At 54.6% G+C, this 20844-nt stretch overlaps 1 protein-coding gene and 1 pseudogene across 1 annotated transcript in view; both read right to left on the reverse strand.

Annotated features, from left to right (window-relative positions):
• The window catches only part of DDC (dopa decarboxylase), a 31393-nt gene that overhangs the window by 9734 nt on the left and 815 nt on the right, over positions 1–20844 (reverse strand). The window contains exons 2-9 of the mRNA XM_078603216.1: positions 18337–18531; positions 16546–16747; positions 15580–15693; positions 14674–14805; positions 14023–14157; positions 13133–13276; positions 4539–4605; positions 3778–3872 (exon numbers count right to left, since the gene is read on the reverse strand). Coding sequence (XP_078459342.1) covers positions 3778–3872; positions 4539–4605; positions 13133–13276; positions 14023–14157; positions 14674–14805; positions 15580–15693; positions 16546–16746 — 888 coding nt within the window. The 5' untranslated portion in view covers position 16747; positions 18337–18531. The remainder of the gene's footprint in view (positions 1–3777; positions 3873–4538; positions 4606–13132; positions 13277–14022; positions 14158–14673; positions 14806–15579; positions 15694–16545; positions 16748–18336; positions 18532–20844) is intronic.
• On the reverse strand, positions 12881–12952 carry LOC144724487 (U6 spliceosomal RNA; annotated as a pseudogene).

Consider the following 20844-nt stretch of genomic DNA (forward strand, 5'->3'; position numbering starts at 1 on the left):
CAACCACCGCGAGAATACGAAGGGGCTGGTGGTGGCTACGCCACTGCACGTGGCTGCCTTTAACCCAGCACCGCGGGTTGGTGGATGTTTGTTGTAGATGCTCACCCTGAGCTCTCATTGTCTTTGTGCTGTACGCTTTTTGGCGTCCTCTGGTCTAACACCGCTTGAGACGAGGCTCAAAAGAAAGCTGTCTCTAGTGTGGACCAATCAGTTTCAAAGACAATGCATATATTATCAGAGTATGTTTTTTGTTTGCAAAACAAGTGTTGCGGTTAATGTAGACATGATTCCTTGTAAAAGGTTTCAGTTTGGTGTTTAAACAACTTAACACCTGTTTTGTTGCCAGATACAAGGGGAAAACTCTATTATCATACTTTGGCACTGGCAAAGGAGGTCCAATGATGAGGATGCTTGTTGTGAAACTCCTTTCGCCCGTCAGCGTCCAACGTCGCAAGGCTACGTGCCGGAGCCGAGAGCCGTGCCCCTTATCGCGGGGTCCGAGTCTGGAGTTTGACCTTTGAGCCGTCGGAGCAACGGTGGCGCGTTGATGACCCCGGCACGGCACAGCGCTCCGCTCACTCACGAGCTGAATGAGGCGCCACTACAAATCCCCGTTACCGGGATGATTTGGCTCAACGTCGTCAGAGTCGTCATCCTCCCTTCAGGTTGTCAATCATCATCGGCGTTGTCAATCATCATCGTCGTTGTCATCGTGGTCGTCATCATCCAGCACCACCAGAATTACAAGAGCCGCCACCACTACCGCCACCACGACCAGGAACATTGCCATTATCGCCACCACCAACTTTACCACTGCCAACACCAGCACTGCCACCACCACCACCACCACCAACTATACCACTGCCAGCACCAGCACCGCCACCACCACAGCAATCACGACCACCACGTCCGCCTCAATTACCGCCCTCCCGGCCTGCTGCGCCAGATATCAGATTGCCTCGGGCGCTGCCACTTGAGTGCTCTTCTCTGGGAATGGAGGCGGCGGAGGAGGAGGGCGAGGCGGGCGGCTGGTGGGATGGACAAACGTGACCGGAGCGCGAACGCGGCAATCGCGGCGTGACACTCCGCCTGCGCGCGCCCCACTCGGAGGCGCGCGGCTTTAATGAGGGCGCCGCTCCGCCAGAGAAGGCAATCAGCAGCGCGCGGAGAGCACACGTGTCGCTGTGGTTGTTGCGTTGTGGTTGTCGGGCCGGAGTGGTGGTGGTGGTTGGTAGCTCGACTCGGCCTTGACCGAGTACCTGGTGCCGGTATGTAACCATCGCAAACGAGGGAGACAAATGTGGCCGGGCGTGGTGCTGCCCTTCATCGTAGGTGCTGCCCGCTAGCTAGCAGCACTTGCCCTAACAAGTCTGGTGAAGAGGCTACATGGGGGGTCTTTGTCTTTGGTGTTGTGCGTGGGTTTTTGGCGAGGTGAACACGGGGCGCTTGTCAATGATGGAGAAAACTCGACGCGTTTGGCAATAATCCTCGCCCTGTCTCATACAGACAGAGAGAAAGACATCTGCAGAGAGAGAGACATCTTCAGAGAGAGAGACATCTGCAGAGAGAGAGAGACATCTGCAGAGAGAGAGAGACATCTTCAGAGAGAGAGACATCTTCAGAGAGAGAGACATCTTCAGAGAGAGAGACATCTTCAGAGAGAGAGACATCTGCAGAGAGAGAGACATCTGCAGAGAGAGAGACATCTGCAGAGAGAGAGACATCTGCAGAGAGAGAGACATCTGCAGAGAGCGACAAGGCGAGAGACACAGAGGCGCACAGCGAGACAGACTCCATACACGGCAAGATGTACAGACACACACACAGAGACACACACACAGAGACACACACACAGAGACACACACAGAGACACACACAGAGACACACACACAGAGACACACACAGAGACACACACAGAGACACACACACACAGAGACACACACACAGAGACACACACAGAGACACACACACAGAGACACACACACAGAGACACACACAGAGACACACACACAGAGACACACACAGAGACACACACAGAGACACACACAGAGACACACACACACAGAGACACACACAGAGACACACACAGAGACACACACACAGAGACACACACAGAGACACACACACACAGAGACACACACAGAGACACACACAGAGACACACACACAGAGACACACACAGAGACACACACACACAGAGACACACACACAGAGACACACACAGAGACACACACACACAGAGACACACACACAGAGACACACACAGAGACACACACAGAGACACACACACACAGAGACACACACAGAGACACACACACACAGAGACACACACACAGAGACACACACACACAGAGACACACACACACAGAGACACACACACAGAGACACACACAGAGACACACACAGAGACACACACACAGAGACACACACAGAGACACACACACACAGAGACACACACAGAGACACACACAGAGACACACACACAGAGAGACACACACAGAGACACACACAGAGACACACACACAGAGACACACACAGAGACACACACACACAGAGACACACACAGAGACACACACACACAGAGACACACACACAGAGACACACACAGAGACACACACACACAGAGACACACACAGAGACACACACACACAGAGACACACACACAGAGACACACACAGAGACACACACACACAGAGACACACACAGAGACACACACACACAGAGACACACACAGAGACACACACAGAGACACACACACAGAGAGACACACACAGAGACACACACACACAGAGACACACACAGAGACACACACAGAGACACACACACAGAGAGACACACACAGAGACACACACACACAGAGACACACACACACAGAGACACACACAGAGACACACACACAGAGACACACACAGAGACACACACACACAGAGACACACACAGAGACACACACACAGAGACACACACAGAGACACACACACACAGAGACACACACAGAGACACACACAGAGACACACACACAGAGAGACACACACAGAGACACACACACACAGAGACACACACACACAGAGACACACACAGAGACACACACACACAGAGACACGGACAGAGAGAGACACACTTGAAGTGAGACTCCATATATGGCGAGACATATGAAAACCTCCATCCATCCCCCCACACCTCCCTAATAAAAGTGTTCCACGCTCATGGCACGCCACGTGTCTCCAGGCGCGCTCCCGTCTGATCGCGCTATCGATTGGTTGTGTAAACAGCAGCAGCAAGAGCAACAACAACAACCACTACCCAGATAAACGGCAGCCGGGCTCAAAGCATCGCTCAGGTGGAGAGCGAGAAATTGGTTCGTTTTTTAAAGCTGCAGCAGAGATCCACGACGCGATAGAGATGAGAGAGGAAGAGAGAGAGAGCGACTCGGAGAGAGAGAGGGGGGAGGGCAGAGAGATGAAAGGATTTGCCGGGAAGGTGACGTGGTGCACGGCGAGTTGGAGAGAGGCAGGGAGCGAGAGAGGGGGTGAGTGGAGAGAGAGGGGGTGAGTGGAGAGAGAGGGTGAGTGGAGGGTGAGTGGTGAGAGAGGGTGAGTGGAGAGAGAGGGTGCGTGGAGGGTGAGTGGTGAGAGAGGGTGAGTGGAGAGGGTGAGTGGAGAGAGAGGGTGAGTGGAGAGAGATGGTGAGTGGAGAGAGAGGCGAGAGAGATGGTGAGTGGAGAGAGAGGGTGAGTGCAGAGAGGACAGAGAGAGCGAGGGGGTGAGAATGTCAACTTCACCTCGACTCCGTTGAGGAGGGGTCTGAACTCGGGGCAGATGAAGGCGCTGCCCGCGTACGCGGCGTCGATGTGCATCCAGAGTCCCTCGCGTTCACCTGCCCCACGTGACACACACAAAGACAAAGGTTCCCGTAAAGCATCACACTGGCAGGGCAAGTGCTGTTGACGAGCACCGCCACGGCACACGAGGGGTGAAGATATTCGTCACCGATGTTGACCGTGAGCGAGAATCGAATTCAGGTTGCCGTCTTTTGTAATGCAAGGCGCTAACCACTGCGCCACCGCTCCCCATAACTTAAATATACAGGTACACAACCTCATACATGCACCGTTGCCAAGGTTACGGATATGATTTTGAGTCATCAATACGGTCCAAGCTAGAGAAAAGCTCAGGGTTAGGGTCAGGACTGGGCTAGGGTTCGGGTCTAAGTGGAGGTCTAAGCGAGGGCTGAACTAAGCTAGGGGCAAGCGAAGTTGCGGCTCGTATCGTAGTGGCAGGGACAGTGCTCGTGTCGGGGCTGATCTGGGTACAGGGGCCGGTGCTGGTCTCGGGGCGAGCATCAGGGCTAAGATCGGACTCGTGTGATGGGCTAGAGTCAGAACTTGACAAGAGGTAGGATTTGGTCAAAGGTCTAAGCTGGGGGTGATCGGAACTAAGGCAGGGCTAGGGTCAGGGCTAGAAGGAGGGCTAGAAGCAGGGCTAGGAGCAGGGCTAGTGTGTGTGTTTATGTGTGGGGGGGGGGGGTATTGGAGAAACTCACACACGGGTCCCAGCTCCATGATGCTGTCAAAGGCGCAGGAGGGCGTGGTGCCCAGAGTGGCGCACAGCTGCGTGGGGGGTGGGGGTTGGGGGGGCGGGGTGCGTGGGTAGGGGGGGTAGGGGGGTAGGGGGGGTGTGTGGGTGGGGAGGTGCGTGGGTGGGGGGACACAGCGTCACGCGCGGCTCCCCGACTCGAGTCCTCGTGGGCTCCGGCCCTCCCCCCACGCAGCTCACCAATCTCACCCGTCCGCATGTAAACAACATCCCGACACGCTGAACGCGCCTGATGATTTGCAAATGAGCGCTTACGCTTTAGTTTAAAATATCAATATTTGTAAAATATATGTTTGTAGTATTTAAAAAAACCTTATTCAGATTGTGCTATCGCTTTCACGTCACGGGACTCAGGATCCAATTCAGCGGAGGAGGGCCCCCGGAAGCGGACTTCGTCGAGCTACGTCTGAGGTGCATCCCTCGAAGTGACCCCTGTTCCACCCGTCCTGCTACAGAGAGTTACTGTCCGTCTCATGACAGTGACGTCGATATTTTTGGGGGAATTCTCAGAGTTGGAATTTATCCGAATTAAGTGCAGCACGAAATTGATTGCGATTGTTGTTTTTTTGTTTGTTAGGCCAGCCATTGGTGACCGGACTGACACCATAAACTCACTTGCACCTTGAGAAATCGGCTTAGCCACAGGCAGGCCGCGGCAGAAACCTGCATTCAAACATCGCCTCTCAGCGATTCCGGCTCAGTTTCATGACCTCTGAGGTACCCGGCGACTTCCACTGACTAATAGACACCTCCAAATGACACACGCAAGCACACACGCGCACGATGTCTATCTTAATCACAATCACTGCTTTCTGCGTCACGTTGAACACACGCGCAGACACACCAGATCTGTATCGAATGATGAATCAGCGCGAGCTACGTCACGTGGAAACTCCACGTACACAGGCAAAGGCTCCCCCCCTCCGTATCGCCTTAATGGGCTGTAAGCGAGCATCTATTAAGGCCCGGACGGCACACGAGGGGGTGATTGGCCAGCACCACGCCCTGCCGCCTGTCTTCCTGGTGGCGATGTGTACCGATGGCACTACGTACAGCACTCATTTCAGGCTGAGTCGACCTAGGGTTGGCCCAGGACCGGTTCAGATAATCGTCACACACGTTGGTCGTCATCGGGAACTCGAGTGGCTGGGTTCGCAGCGCAGCGCGCTGACCGCTACCCTACCGCTTGCGCGCACACACGCACACACACACACGCACACACACACACGCGCACACACGCGCACACACGCGCACACACACACGCGCACACACACACACGCGCACACACACACACACACACCGGTCCTGGGTCTCCTCGTCACCAACCCGTGTTGGCCAGCGTGGTGAAGTATGGTTAATATGGTGAACATAACCTCCCGATAGTCGACATGGCGTGGGGAGGCCTCCATCAACCATCAGTGAATGGCAAAGGGCTCTAATGATGATGATGATGATGATGATTGCCATCATTGTACATTACATAATTCAAGTGAATGCTGGAATCCCAATGCCATTTTTGCTCAGTGAACCCACTGCGGTCTGCGCTCCTTCAACAGAAGTGGAGGAGGAACAGCGACACGACGCGAACTCCCTCTCCCTCCTGAAGCCCTCTCGTCGTGGCGAGCAGCAGCAAGACCTCCACATTCGCATCGAGCTCCTGAACCACGTCGCTGTCGCTGCCATCGTGCGCCTCATTGATGCCGCTATAACGCGGAACGCGCTCGCTATAACGCGAAACGTGCTCGTTATAACGCGGTTTGAGCGGTCGACGACGGACTACTTTCTTGAGCTGCACAGCCGAGCGGAGTGATATGATATGCGGAATGATACGGTAACGCGGCGGCGTACCCTCAGTTATTTGTCCCGCCATCTCACTGCGTGGCGTGCGTATTACAACAATGTTACAGAATGTATGGGTGATTTATCTTCGCATAACGCAGCACTTTTCAGGAACGCATCTATCGCGCTGAACGAGGACTTGCCGTGTATTTATTTTGAAGGCTGTATAGAGAGGTTAAATGAACCCACTTGCTGTACTGCAACCTCGCAGCCCAAGCAGTGTTCGAGAGACTCATACATCTCCACGTGATCCACCAACCCTTGCCCCTGAAGCAAAAGCTGTGTATTTATATATATATAAATATTTAGTAAGCATATGACGTACAATTTTATCCAATCATGCAACGGAGAATAATATGTTATATATATGTATGTATAGGGGGATATGGGATTAAAATTACAACGAATCAAGTCAAACGTGTGAACAAATTGTTGATATACAAGGACAATAGCGAAATATTATTTTGAAAAATATTGCATGAAAATTGTTGGTGTGTGTGGTGTAGGTGGTAGGAAGACATCTCATTTCCTGGGTATTGTGTGTCTGGAGAGAGAGTGTGTGAGTGTGTGTGGTGAGAGTGTGTGTGTGTGATGAGAGTGTGTGTGTGTGTATGTGATGAGAGTGTGTGTGTGTATGTGATGAGAGTGTGTGTGTGTGTATGTGATGAGAGTGTGTGTGATGAGAGTGTGTGTGACGAGAGTGTGTGTATGTGTAATGAGCGTGTGTGTGTGTGTGATGAGAGTGTGTGTGTGAGATGAGAGTGTGTGTGTGTGTGTGATGAGAGTGTGTGTGTGATGAGAGTGTGTGTGTGTGTGTGATGAGAGTGTGTGTGGCGAGTGGTGGTGTAGCGGTTGACGCGTTGCGCTATGAACCCGGCGACCCAAGATTGATTCCCGCTCACGGCCAACTCCCAGTGGCGAATATCTGAACCAGTCCTGGGCCTCCCCTAGGTCGACTCAGCCTTAAATGAGTACCTGGTGCGGTGTGTAAACATCGTCACTAGGGAGACAAAGGCGGCCGGGCGTGGTGTTGGCCACCCACCCCCTCGTGTGCCGTGCCCGCCTTCATAGGTGCACGCTAACAGCACTTGCCCCTACAGTCTGTTCAGGCTATACAGGGGATCTTTGTGTTTGGCATGCACGTGTCTATATGTGTGTTCATACACACGTGTGCGTTCATGCACGTCTGTGCGCGTGTTCATCCACGTGTGTACGTGTGCATGCACGTGTGTCCATGCACGTGTGTGTGTGTTCGTGTACGTGTGTGTGTCTTTTTCTTTTACTGCAGCCTAATACAAACCCCAAGTCTTATCTCTCATCCAATCAGCTCGCTCCATTCTGCATCTCAAACCCTCTGCTATTCACCGCACACATCCACGCAGCGGCTAACCCCTCACACTCAGCTTTCATCTGTCGCTCTTTCTCTCTCGCTCTATTGTTATTATAATTTTGTACTTCTACGTTATGAAGCGATTGATTATTTATAAAAATTGCGTACGATTATTAACGTATTAATAGTAATAATTGTGCAGGAAAGCTGCCGTGGTGTGGTGTAATGGACAGCAGGGGCTGTGTTAAAAAATTTCGATATATTTTTGTTACAATACCGGTAAGGGAATGAACAAAAACCTGGTAAAACAAACGGTTACCGGTTCGCCGCACGTATTGTCTCAAGCAATGACAACCGAACGCGCGAGATCTCTGCAGCTGAGACAGGGACGGCAGCGGTGTCGTGATCAACAGCAGTGCCGAACTTGCAATCTGGAGGTCACCGGTTTGATTCCATCACCCCCGCCCTCTATCCACCCAGAGGTTAACATAAAATAAAATACGCTATTTTATTTAAAGAGCTAAAGCCCACTGAGATATAAGCGCTTGTGTTCGGGGCGACGTGGGCGCTCGTGATGATAGCTCGTCAGACCATCACCACCCCCACCACCACCACCACCACGCGTGGGAGTTCATAGCAGGAGCTTATTGTTTTTAAATGTGGAGAGGGGGGGGGCAAAACCCGGTGGAATCCGGAGAACAGCCCACGATGCGACCACCGTGGAGAGAGAGAAAGAGAGTGAATACGCGGACCGCAAATAAACAACAGCAGACATCGTCAAGGTCCGGGATCGAACCCACGCACCCTGCGTGCCAGGCGAGAGAGAGAGAGTGAGAGAGAGAGAGAACGCCTCCTCGCCACCACGCCGCCCTAAATAGGGTCCCTCCCCCCCATGGTTCTCGTTCGATCGGCAGGTCACCTGCCGTGGGGTACAATGTGGGTTCTCCCAACGTCTCCCAAGACGTCTCTCGCCTACAGCGTGAACAGAGGGTAGAGAGAGAACGACACGTGTCGAGAACCACGGTGAAGACGGTGATGATGGTGATGATGATGATCATGATGTTACGGGCGCGCCCTTCAGCCAGCAGTGAACGCGAGCGAGGCAATTTGCCCGGCTGCTCCTGCACCCGCTAATCAGTATAATTAGCGTGAACAGCACGGGGTGGTCTGGGATAGCAGCGACGCTACGCCAGCACCCAGAACCTCAATCCCAGCCCGTGCCGCAAATCGCCTCCTCATCTTCGTCCCAATCGCATTAAAGCGTTGCCCGGAGCGACGGCGATGACAATTACTGGGTTCGGCAAGTTGCAGGACGCGAAGTCATCCCCCGAGCCAATCGACGAATGCCACACTTGTTGTGGCCGAGGTCAGGCCCGCGACGGCAGATAGCCGCGCGGTGCAGCAAGTAGGTCGTTCACCCTTGCGGAAAGGTTGTTAAGGTTGGGAGATTTTTTTAGTTTTTTGGGTGCCAGTATCAAAGCGTGAAAAAATAAGATGACGTGTTTTACCATTTATGGCAATAAAACAGGAAGTGGTATGATGTTCAAACACCAACTAGGAACATTTTGGCGTTCTCTGGGCTGACACTGGTGAGACTCGGTCCTAAAGACGACTGTCTCTGGTTTAGACCAATTCGTTTCAAAGACCGCGCCGTATATAATGATCAGAGCATGTTTTTTGTTTGCATGTTCACCACAAGTCATGTGTGTGGTTGTTGCAGGCTCGATTCCTTGCAAAAGGTTTCTATTTGGTGTTTGAACATCTTAACGCAGCTCCTGTTTCATTGCCAGAACGGGTAAAAGCCTCTTCTTATATTTAGATGCGTTGTTTAGGTTGTTAGCTGTTGGCCATTCCCGTTGTGACATCCCTTTCTCTGTGTGTGTGCGGTGGTGTGGCGGTCTGTGCGTTACGCCACCAAACCAGCGACCCCAGTTCGGTTCCCGCTTACGGCCACCAACACCGGCGACAATTATTTGAACCGGTCCTGGGCCTTCCCTAGGTCGACTCAGCCTCAAATGAGTATCTGGTGCGGTGTGTAAACATCGTCACTGGGGAGACAAAGGCGGTCGGACATGGTGTTGGTCACCCACCCCCTCGCGTGCCGTCCCGGCCTTCGAAGGTGCTACTTGCTAAAAGCACTTGCCCCTACAGTCTGTTAAGAACAAATACACAGATTCCCCGTGTAGCCTTAAGTAGAGAGCCGTGGCGCAATGGTTAGCGCGCTCCGCTAAGAACCCGGCCATCCGAGTTGCGATTCCCGGCCACGGCGAACGTAAGCGATTAATATTTGAACTGGTCAAAATATCCGAGCCTCCCCTCGGTCGACTTAGCCTTAAATTAGTACCGACATAGACACAGATATTACACGCAAATCCAATATAGCCTTTAACAGACTGGCGGGCAAGTGCTGTTAGCGAGAAGCAACTATGAAGGTCGGACCGGCGCACTAGGGGGAGGTGTGGTCAGGACCACGCCAACCCGCCTTTGTATCCCCTTGTGGCGATGTTTTTAATATCTACACCAGGTACTCATTTAAGGCTGAGTCGACCTAGGGAAGGCTCATAGATACTCGTCACCGGTGGTTGTGAGCGGGAATTGAACTCGGGGCACCACTGCCACCACCGCTTCCCATATATACACGGAGAGACAACACGCACGCAAACAAACACGCAGAGGCAGATAGAGAGAGAACGCCGGGACCCCATAAATAATGGCCCCTATGCACACACACACACGTGCACACACAAGACACACGCGCACGCACACACACGCGCGCACACGTGCACACAAATACAGACACAAACACGCACGCACGCACACACGCGCACGCACGCACGCACGTGCACACAAACACACACGCACGCACACGTGCACACAAATACAGACACACACACGCACGCACGCACACGCGCACACACACACGCACGCACACACACGCGCACGCAGGCACACGCAGGCACACAACCACCACAGTCGGGGAGGCAGGTGCAGGCCCCTTTGTCCTCCCTGTGTCAACACGGGGCCTCGCTCGCGTCTCTCTCGCCACCGCCGTCTCGTCGAGACCCCCCACTCTTCGTCTCTCAGTCGCGTGATTGGCAATGGACGCCCGCGCAGTTGCACCGCCTGCACACCCCATAGGCAAGGCCGCTGGCTCTCCGTGATCGCCCACGTGGGTCTCCGTGGTGTCGTTGTCATGAGCCCTGGTGCAAGGATTTTCATTTTTCTTTTCAGAAGCGACCTCACCACAAATGGTAGCCCAATGTAGTGGCTTGTCACGTGGAAATGTGTTGCAGCGAAATACTCTAAACGCACCATGTCGACTCTAAATGTGGAGAGAAAAACCGGAGGACCCGGAGAAAAATCCACGCAAAAACGTGGAGAGAGAGAGAGAGACACCGCAAACTCCAAATTTACAGCAGGCGTCAGGGTCGGGATCGAACCCAAGGCCTCCTGTATACCAGGCGAGGTAGTTAACATCTCGCCAATGGGACGCCCCCTTCACTCTGTTCAATGCTTCCACTCCTCTCCCTGTAGCCCGGCGCCTGAGCCCCTCCGGCCACTGAACCACAGCGCAGTCGCACCGCCTGCGCACTCGGGAGCTACTCCCATGGCTTCACCCTGCGCCGACACGCGCCCTGCAGGCCACCGCTGGATGAAGGCCTCTCCACGCAGTGTTAGTTGCGGGTCATTGTTTAGCCATACTTCACCATGCTAGTCACTGTGTCCTTGTAGGTTATTGAGGGTGGGCGAGGGTGAGGGGGTGGTGAGGGGGGTACGGGTTCAGATATGACTTGCCACTGACATTTTGCCGTGGCTGAGGAATAATGAAAGTAAGATCGATGGGGTTCATAACGCAGTGAGCTAACCACTGCACCACCACTCCACCCATGCTTCATCATCAGCAGCAGCAGTTGGTGAGTCTCATTGGTAGCAGCAGCAATAACAGAAACATCATCAACAGCAGCTTATCTAAATGCACACAGACACATCGTGTGTGACTCACAGCAAGGGGCCTGTGTTGCGCCTAACGAGGTTACGAGGCAAACACAGCGGACATCGGAGCCACCCAGATCCGTTTAGCGGCCACGTGCGCAGCGTGCGCAGATGGCAGCACCGCTCAGATTGTCTCTAATTACCATGGCCATCATCATCATGGCCACCATCATCATCATGGCCACCATAATCATCATCATGGCCACCACCATCAACATGGCCACCACCATCATCATGATGACCATCACCATCATCATCATGACCATCATCATCATCACCATGACCATCATCATCATCATGACCATCATCATCATCATGCCCATCATCATGATGACGATCATCATCATCATGACCATCATCATCATGGCCATCATCATCATGGCCATTATCATCATGACCATCATCATGGCCATCATCATCATGACCATCATCATCATCATGACCATCATCTTGATGATGACAATCATCAAGTGCTCTTTTGGTAGCTGCACCCAGACACCGCCTGGAAGGGACTCGCTGCTTCCGAAGCAACTCGGGGATAACAGAGTCGTCTCTGCCGCTCTCTCCATATTCAAAACGCGACATCTCAACGCTCCTCTCAGCTGTTAGTTCGCAGCTAGGCGAGCGCGCCGAGGAGATGCTGCTGCTGCTGTCGCCGTGATAGCGCGTCCTGTACACGTCTCCTTTACAAGCAGCCGCTCGACCCACCGCTGATAGGGGGTGGGGGGGGGGGTGCGTCACGAACGCAGTACAGTTTTTATTGACCAGGTAAGGCCCCACAGAGCTATGTAACTATATTTTTCATAAGCTACCTGGCTAACACAAATGATAGCTCAACGAAGGGGCTGATATCATCATAATCATCATCACCACGTGGAAATGTATTGCAGCAGCAGCAGCTAATCTAAACGCGTGAAGTTGATTCGAAATGTGGAGGGGAAAACCGGAAGACCTGGAGAACAATCCACGCGACCACGGGGAGAGAGGGAGACGCAAACTCCAAATATTCAGCAGGCAGTCATAATCCCGAACTACCTCGCATACCAGGTGAGGTAGTTAACGTACGGGCTAAGGGAGAACGGTACGGGAGAACGAGTCGCGGGGAGCGAGCGAGCGAGAGAGCGAGCTGCGTGTCATCCTTGCGCAGGGGCCCTGCTAATCCTCTCTGTTGCGTCCCAATGTACTGCCGGAGCAAGTACAGAGCAAGAGACTTTTAAACCACTTTTATTGCCGCCAGCAGCAACAGCACTGGAGGCGATTCCGATATGAAATACACAAAGTCACCAGCAAACAACGCGAGAGCGAGCGCGCGAGAGAGAAGCAAGAGGGAGAGAGAGAGCGCGCGAGAGAGAGCGAGCGAGAGAGCGCGATGAACTCACGAAGAAGGGGACGAGGCCCGCGGCACGGTCCGTGGCCACGGCGCCGCTGAGGGCGTCCCCGCGGAGCGAGCAGCGCCCGTCCGTGGGCAGCTTGCGGATCCGCACCGCCGCAAACATCGCGGCGCGCTCCACCGACGAGTGGGCCTGCAGGGGGGCACGCGGGCGCGGTCAATCCACTGCTGGACGAGGGCCTCACGCCCACAGTGGCACAATCGGCCCATCGTCACCATCGGGCACGGGTCAAGCCACGGCTCGATGAAGGCCTCCCCAAGCAGCGCCTCGCGATGTCGGCACACGGATTCGGCCAACGTAGCCCTCGCTCAATTTACGGCTCCGTCTCCACGGCGCACGTCCTCTCGGTTAGCAAGTTCCCTCCGTCACAAGTAGTCTGCCAAATACCATCATTTTAGTCTCGATCATCGGCCATCATCATCATCCCTCCCAGCGAGAGTCAGGTTAATGGGATCGAACGCGTGTTCCTTCTCTCGGCCACGTGTTCGTTCTCTCGGCCACGTGTTCGTTCTCTCGGCCACGTGTTCGTTCTCTCGGCCACGTGCTTCTCGTTGCGCCTCTCGTCCGGCGCACTTCCCGGCATGCACGGCTCCCTGCTGCTTTGGCGGTACTAACGAGCGCGCAGGCGGTGCAACTGCACCGGGCCCACGGGAGGAAGGGCCCAGGCTAAGAAATAGGAGTGTGGTGGGGGGGGGGGGGGCAATTGGACAACGGGAAAGCGGTGGGGTGGGGGGTGGGATCCCAGGGGGTCCCATATCTCATTCCTCACACCAGGGTCCGGCATGATGCTCTACGTGCTGCTGAGAACTTCTTCATATAAGAAGAAGGTCTACCCCTTTGTTGATGAAGAAGACCTCACTGGGGCCACGCGAAGGCACCTGCTCGGAGGTGTAGGCGACCAGGCGGGCCAAGATGCCCGATTCCCCGGGGCTCCCCTGGGGGTCCTGGCCCAGTCTCATCGCACGATTCCTCGCGGCCAGCATCGCCACAAGCGTCGCCTCGCTCGCCGTGCCCTGCACAGTCGCGCACACACAGAGACAAAACTCAACTTCACTGTTTTTATGCAACCAGGTAAGGCCCCCACTGAGCTACGCAGCTCTTTATCAAAAGGCGACCTGACTATCACGAACGATATCTCAACTAAGTGGCTCATCACGTGCGAATATGTAGCAGCCAAGTACTGTTGATTCTCAATGTGGAGGCAGAAACCGGAGGACCTGGAGAAAAAAAAAATCACCAAAAAGACCACGGGGATCAGTGCAAACTACACACACACATATATAGCAGGCGTTCAGGGTCGGCATTGAACCCACAACCTCCTGCGTACCAGGCGAGGTAATTAACATCTCGCCACCCTGGAGCCCCGAGAGACAGAGACAAAGGTCCCCGTATAGCCTTTAATAGACTCTGAACCCATCCACGTGGGTGATCCCCCCCGCCCTGCCCCGCCCCCTTCTACCCCCTCCCCCGCCCCTCACCTGGATGACCCCCCCTCCGCTGCCCCCTCTACCCCCTCCCCCGCCCCTCACCTGGATGACCCCCCCACCGCTGCCCCCCTCCCCGCTGCCCCCGCACGCCAGGAAGTGTGAGGGCAGCTGCAGAGTCCGCGCCAGCCAGTCCAGCATCACCGTCTCCAGCTCCGTGCACGCGGGGCTCGCGGCCTGGGGGGGGGGGGGGGCAGGGAGTGGGGGGCAGGGGGGGATATAGGGGAGATGGGGGTGGGGGGCAGCGGGGGGGGGGGGTGAGAGGAATTAAACTTTTACACACGCGCACATAGACAGAGTAAAAAATCCTCCGTGTAGCCTTAATACGCGGTTGGGGCAAGTGCTGTTAGCGAGTAGCACCTATGGAGGCCGAAACAGCACACGAGGGGGTGGGTGGCCAGAACCACGCCCGGTCGCCTTTGTCTCTCCAGTGGCGATGTTTACACACCGCACCAGGTACTCATTTGAGGCTGAGTCGACCTACGGGAGGCCCAGCACCGGTTCAGATAAATCGTCACTGGTGTTGGCCGTGAGCGGGAATCGAACCCAGGTCGCTGGGTTCATAGCGCAGCGCGCTAACCGCTACACCACCGCTCCCTACACACGCGCAGACTCGCGCACACACACGCGGCAGTAGAGCAAGTGGTTTGGCGGCCTCGTCTGTGGTCGTGGACTCGTCTACAGAGTGCGGTTAGCCCGCTGCGCCAAGAACCCGGCGACCCCAGTTGGATTCCCCCTAGGTCGACTCAGCCTCAAATGAGTATCTGATCTGGTGTAGTGATCATCAGCACTGGGGAGACAAAGGCGGCCGAGCGTGGTGCTGCTGACCACCGACCTCCTCGTGTGCCGTGCCGGCCTTCGTGGTTGCTCGCTAACAGCACTTGCCCCCACAGGCTGCAAGGACTATAGGGGGACCTTTGTCTTTGTATGGGTGGGAGCTCGTCGACGTACCCAGGAGAATCCGATGCAGCCGATGGCGCCGGAGAGCATGTCGCCGAGGAGAGCGGGGTACGAGTTGGCTCCCGGGAAATAGGCGTGAAAGTGAGGGCTACTCCAGTGGGTGACCTGCACATGGGCACATCATCGTCGTCATCATCGTCATCATCGTCATCATCGTCATCATCATCATCGTCATAATCAGCATCATCATCATCATCATCGTCATCATCGTCATCAGCATCTTCGTCGATTACTCATCATCAGTTTTGAATGTTTTCATCATTGAATAGTCATCATCAGCATTGACTGCTGCAATCATCATCACAAGCATCATCATCTATGTTTGTAACACCATCAACACTACCACCACCACCATCATCGCTACCGCCACAAACATCAGTCCCGACGTTGTCATCAGTCACCATCATCATTTCAAAAAAACGACCATCATCATCATCGCCTCCATCAACTTGATCATCATCATCTCACACAGAGAAATTCATCTGCGTCGCTTCCGCGTCTGTAACGCAGCAATAGCGAACTCCCTGACATCGACATCCAAACCCAGGGCTCGAACAAAGGCCTTCGGCTGAACTGGGCTGACTCAACATTGTGGACGACTCGTCATCTGTAGCTGACTCAGACTTGTGGGTTACTCAGTCATCTGTGGCTGTCATCTCAGCTCTATGTGGTTATCATCTGTGGCTGACTCGGCATCTGTAGCGGACCAGGCGACTCCTCGCGCGGGGTGGAGGGGCGGTGGATCAGTTTGTGGACGGGCCACTTCGTTGAGCTATGATTTGTGGCCAGGTCGCGTCTGAAAAGCAGCTAATAGCTCAGTGGGCTTTACCTGGCGAGATCAAACATTGATTTGTTGCATTTGCTACGGAACATCTGTGATAAAGAGCTTCATAGCTCATCGGATTCCTCCTGCAAGCTTGACCATGCGACGCGGTTGAGCCTGCCGGGATTACTCACGCCGGGCATGATAACTCTCTCCACGTCCTCCATCACGTCTCGGAAGGTCTCGGGGGTCCGAGGGGGTTCCGCCGGTATCATGGGCCTCAGGTAGCCCGGCAGCACGTCCGGGTAGACTGGGCGGGTCCGTATGGTGGACAGGTAGTCCGCGATGTAGTCCACCATCTCCTTGCCACATCGGCGAAATTCTTCCTCGTCCATTCTGCGTGGCAGGGGGGGGGCCTGTTGTCATCGATCGCCATCGATTCTTAAAGACTCCTCGCGATAACGCGATATGTGTGTTAACGATCTATATATATGTGGGGCGCCATGATAGCGAGATGTTAAATACATCGCGTGGCCTACAGGAGGTCGTGGGTTCGATCCCGTCCCTGACGCCTGCTGTATATTTGGAGTTTGCGTGTCTCTCTCTCCACGTGGTCGCGTGGATTTTTTTTAACGTTGATTCCACATTTAGAATCGATGCCATGCGTTGAGTATTTAGCTGCAATACATCTCCACGTGATGAGCCCTTCCGTGAAGCTACACATTGTGGTCAGGTGGCTTCTGAAAAAAAAAGTTACATAGCCGAGTGGGACTTACGTGGTGAAATTAAAATAGTTTACGTGGGGAGCGGACGTGTTGATTAACACGTGTTGCGTGCTGTTGTGGTTGCAATGGTTGGATGCACTGCGCGTCGATTCTATCTCCCGACGCGCCAGTAAACACGAAAAGCAAGTCTGTTGTGACATCTCTCATTCCCCCACCGCCGCCTCCCCTGTCCACCCATCACTCTACCACATCAGCTCATCGATCGGCAGGCCGCGTGTGGTGGGGTAAAGTGTGGGTATTCCCAACTCTTCCCAGACGGTTTGACCAGCGTGGAAGAGTAGGCCAACGCGTACCCCTCCTCTAGAGGGGCTCTCTTAGAGCTCCCTCCAGTGGAGGCCCCCTCCACCAGCAGTGGAGAGCGAGCGAGCGCTTGTAAGGACGCACCTTCGCATTGGGATCACGTGATACCGGCAGCCACTATCGACAGGTTTACGCGCTGTGTGTCAGTGACCATTGTTGGTTCGCCGACGCACAAAGACAAAGATCCCCCGTATTGACTTCGCAGACTGTTGGGGCAAGTGTTGTCAGCGAGCGTCTTATGAAGGCCATGAAAGCACACGAGGGGGCGGTGTGGTTAACACCATCCCGCCGCCTTTGTCTCCCTCGTGGCGATGTTTACACACCATACCAGGTGCAGTACTCATTGAGGCGGAGTCGACCTAGGGGAGGCCCAGGACCGGTTCAGATAATCGTCACCGGTGTTGGTGGCCGTGAGTCGGATTCGAACTCGGGCCGCGGGTTCGTAGCGCGGTGGCGTAGCTAACCGCTACGCCACCGCTCCCCGTAGATTTACATTAACACACGGGCACACTCGCACCGTGAACACAAACCTACCCACCCCCATTATCTATCAATCCTAAACCCGTGCCATATAATCCGGATATTATTATTATTACAAGCGCCCGGGCATTTGTACAAATCGTTGTATTACCGTGTTCCCTGTAGCACAAGTCGCTCCGGAAAGTTACACTCAGCCTCGACTCGTGGCACCTGTCAGTAGCGTGGCCACACGCGCGCGCACGCACGCCCGGATTGTAAGACGCGCCCGGATTGTAAGACGCGCCCGGATTGTAAGACGCGCCCGGATTGTAAGACGCACCCGTCCCCCCTTCCCCTCCAATTCGGCGTTTTTAATGAACACAGGGAAAACGAGTGCGTGTTAGAATCGAGAGAATACGGTGATAAAGGATGTCCTGTTACGTTGGGATATTTTGTCAGATCTTCAATTCGCTTCTCGCGAGTGGAGACAGCGGCGGCGGCGGCGGCGCTGTGGTTCAGGGGCTCGATGCCAGTGACGAGGTCCTGCTGCTGCTGCTGCTGCTAGCCACGACGAGAGGCGAGGCGGAGAGTTCGCGTCGTGTCGCCGTTCCCCCGCCGGCGTTGAAGCAGCGCAGACTGCAGCGGGTTCAAAGTACCGTACAGGGCATTGAGCAACGTTACAGTTAATATTCTACGAACGACGAGCGGCAGTGGGCCGCACTGCACACCGATAGTCCGTGCGCACATCATCCGGAACGCGACCGATCATCACGCAAGCTCAGCAGGGCCGAGCCTGCGCAATGATTGGATGGGTGACCGCCACCACCACCACGGACGCGAGGCTGTCATAGGCTCCTACGTGGTGGGCAATGCAGCAAATCATTTGTTGTATTGCACTGCTATGCTCCCTTTGTCTCTGCTCCCTTGCCAATGCTCTACGCCTTCACCAACCCGCACCAACCCGCACTGACCAGCGTAGTGAAGTATGGATACAAATACCAACCCCCCGATAACTACCGACCCTCACCACCACGGCGGCGTGCAGATGCCCTCATCTAGTAGTGAATATTGACACAACGAGGGACTCTGCGAGGGCACGCGGCTGGAACCGTCCGCCGATCCACCCCTGCCCAGCGCCTTTCGATGAGCGCGGTGCGATAAAGAAAGTTCAGCATACACAGACAAAGGTCCCCCGGAAAGATTTAACAGACTGTAGGGCCAAGTGCTGTTAGCGAGCACCTATGAAGGCCGGAACGGTACGCGAGGGGGTGGGTGGCCAGCACCACGCCCGACCGCCTTTGTCTCCCCAGTGGCGATGTTTACACATCGCACCAGGTACTCGTTTAAGGCTGAGTCGACCTAGGGGAGGCCCAGGACCGGTTCAGATAATCGTCACTGTTGTTGGCGGTGAACGGGAATCGAACTCGGGTCCCCAGGTTCGTAGCGCAGCGCGCTAACCGCTACACCACCGCGCCCCATAAAGGAGGAGGCCACTACCCGAAACGTCGTCATCATAATACGTATGTTTGTCTTTGGTTTATGGCACGCAAGTGTTGTTGTTGTTGTTGACGAATGTGCCGAGTGGTTCGTATTGGCTGTGCTTGTGCACCACTGCCAGCAGCAGCGTCACCCTAAAGCGCGTCTCTCTCCCGCGTCTCTCTCCCGCGTCTCTCTCCCGCGTCTCTCTCCCGCGTCTCTCTCCCGCGTCTCTCTCCCGCGTCTCTCTCCCGCGTCTCTCTCCCGCGTCTCTCTCCCGCGTCTCTCTCCCGCGTCTCTCTCCCGCGTCTCTCTCCCGTGTCTCTCTCCCGTGTCTCCAGCTTGTCTCCAACTTGTGTCTGCAGTGGAGCTTTCAGTGCTTTCGAGTGTTCCAATCCCCTCGACAACCCCCGGGTTGTCTCCGGCTCTCTGCTCTCCTCCCACACGGAGACGCCAAATTGACACCCTCGTCTCGAAACATCCCAAATGTAGCAGGACCCTCCTGGCTATCATCGAAGCGTTGCTCGATTAATAAATGCCACGATGTTCTTCCGCACAATGGCAGCAGCAGCAGCAGCGATGTTGTTCAGGAGCTCGACACCAATGTGGAGGTCTGTAGTTGGTGCTGAACTAATGAACTCATGTGTTTAATGTCGACCCTAGATTGTCCAATCATATTTCCGAGACTGCACAAGCATTCCGCAATGTCCTCACTGCTGAACCCAGAGACATCACTCTGCGCTGCTGAACCCAGAGACATCACTCTGCGCTGCTGAACCCAGAGACATCACTCTGCACTGCTGAACCCAGAGACATCACTCTGCGCTGCTGAACCCAGAGACATCACTCTGCACTGCTGAACCCAGAGGCATCACTCTGCGCTGCTGAACCCAGAGACATCACTCTGCGCTGCTGAACCCAGAGACATCACTCTGCGCTGCTGTCCCCAGATCTCTCCAGCCACGCGAATCACACAAACTTAGACGGATATCCACAGACTCATACACACTCCCAAAGAGACAAGCGTGCTCACACAGAGACCCATAGACTCACACACTCCTACAGAGACCAGCGTGCTCACACAGAGACCCATAGACTCACACACACTCCCATAGAGACCAACACTCATACAGAGACCCATAGACTCACACACTCCCAAAGAGACCAGCCTACTCACACAGAAACCCATAGACTCACACACTCCCAAAGAGACCAACACTCATAGAGAGACCCATAGACTCACACGCTCCTACAGAGACCAGCCTACTCACACAGAAACCCATAGATTCATTCACACTCCCAAAGAGACCAACACTCACACAGAGACCCATAGACTCACACACACTCCCATAGAGACCAGCACACTCACATAGAGACCCATAGACCCACACACACTCCCAAAGAGACACGCTATCTCACACAGAGACTCATAGACTCACACACACTACCATAGAGACCAATAGACTCACAAAC

This window comes from Lampetra planeri, chromosome 20 (assembly GCF_965212315.1).
Source record: "Lampetra planeri chromosome 20, kcLamPlan1.2.h2, whole genome shotgun sequence".
In the NCBI taxonomy this organism is placed as follows: domain Eukaryota; kingdom Metazoa; phylum Chordata; class Hyperoartia; order Petromyzontiformes; family Petromyzontidae; genus Lampetra; species Lampetra planeri.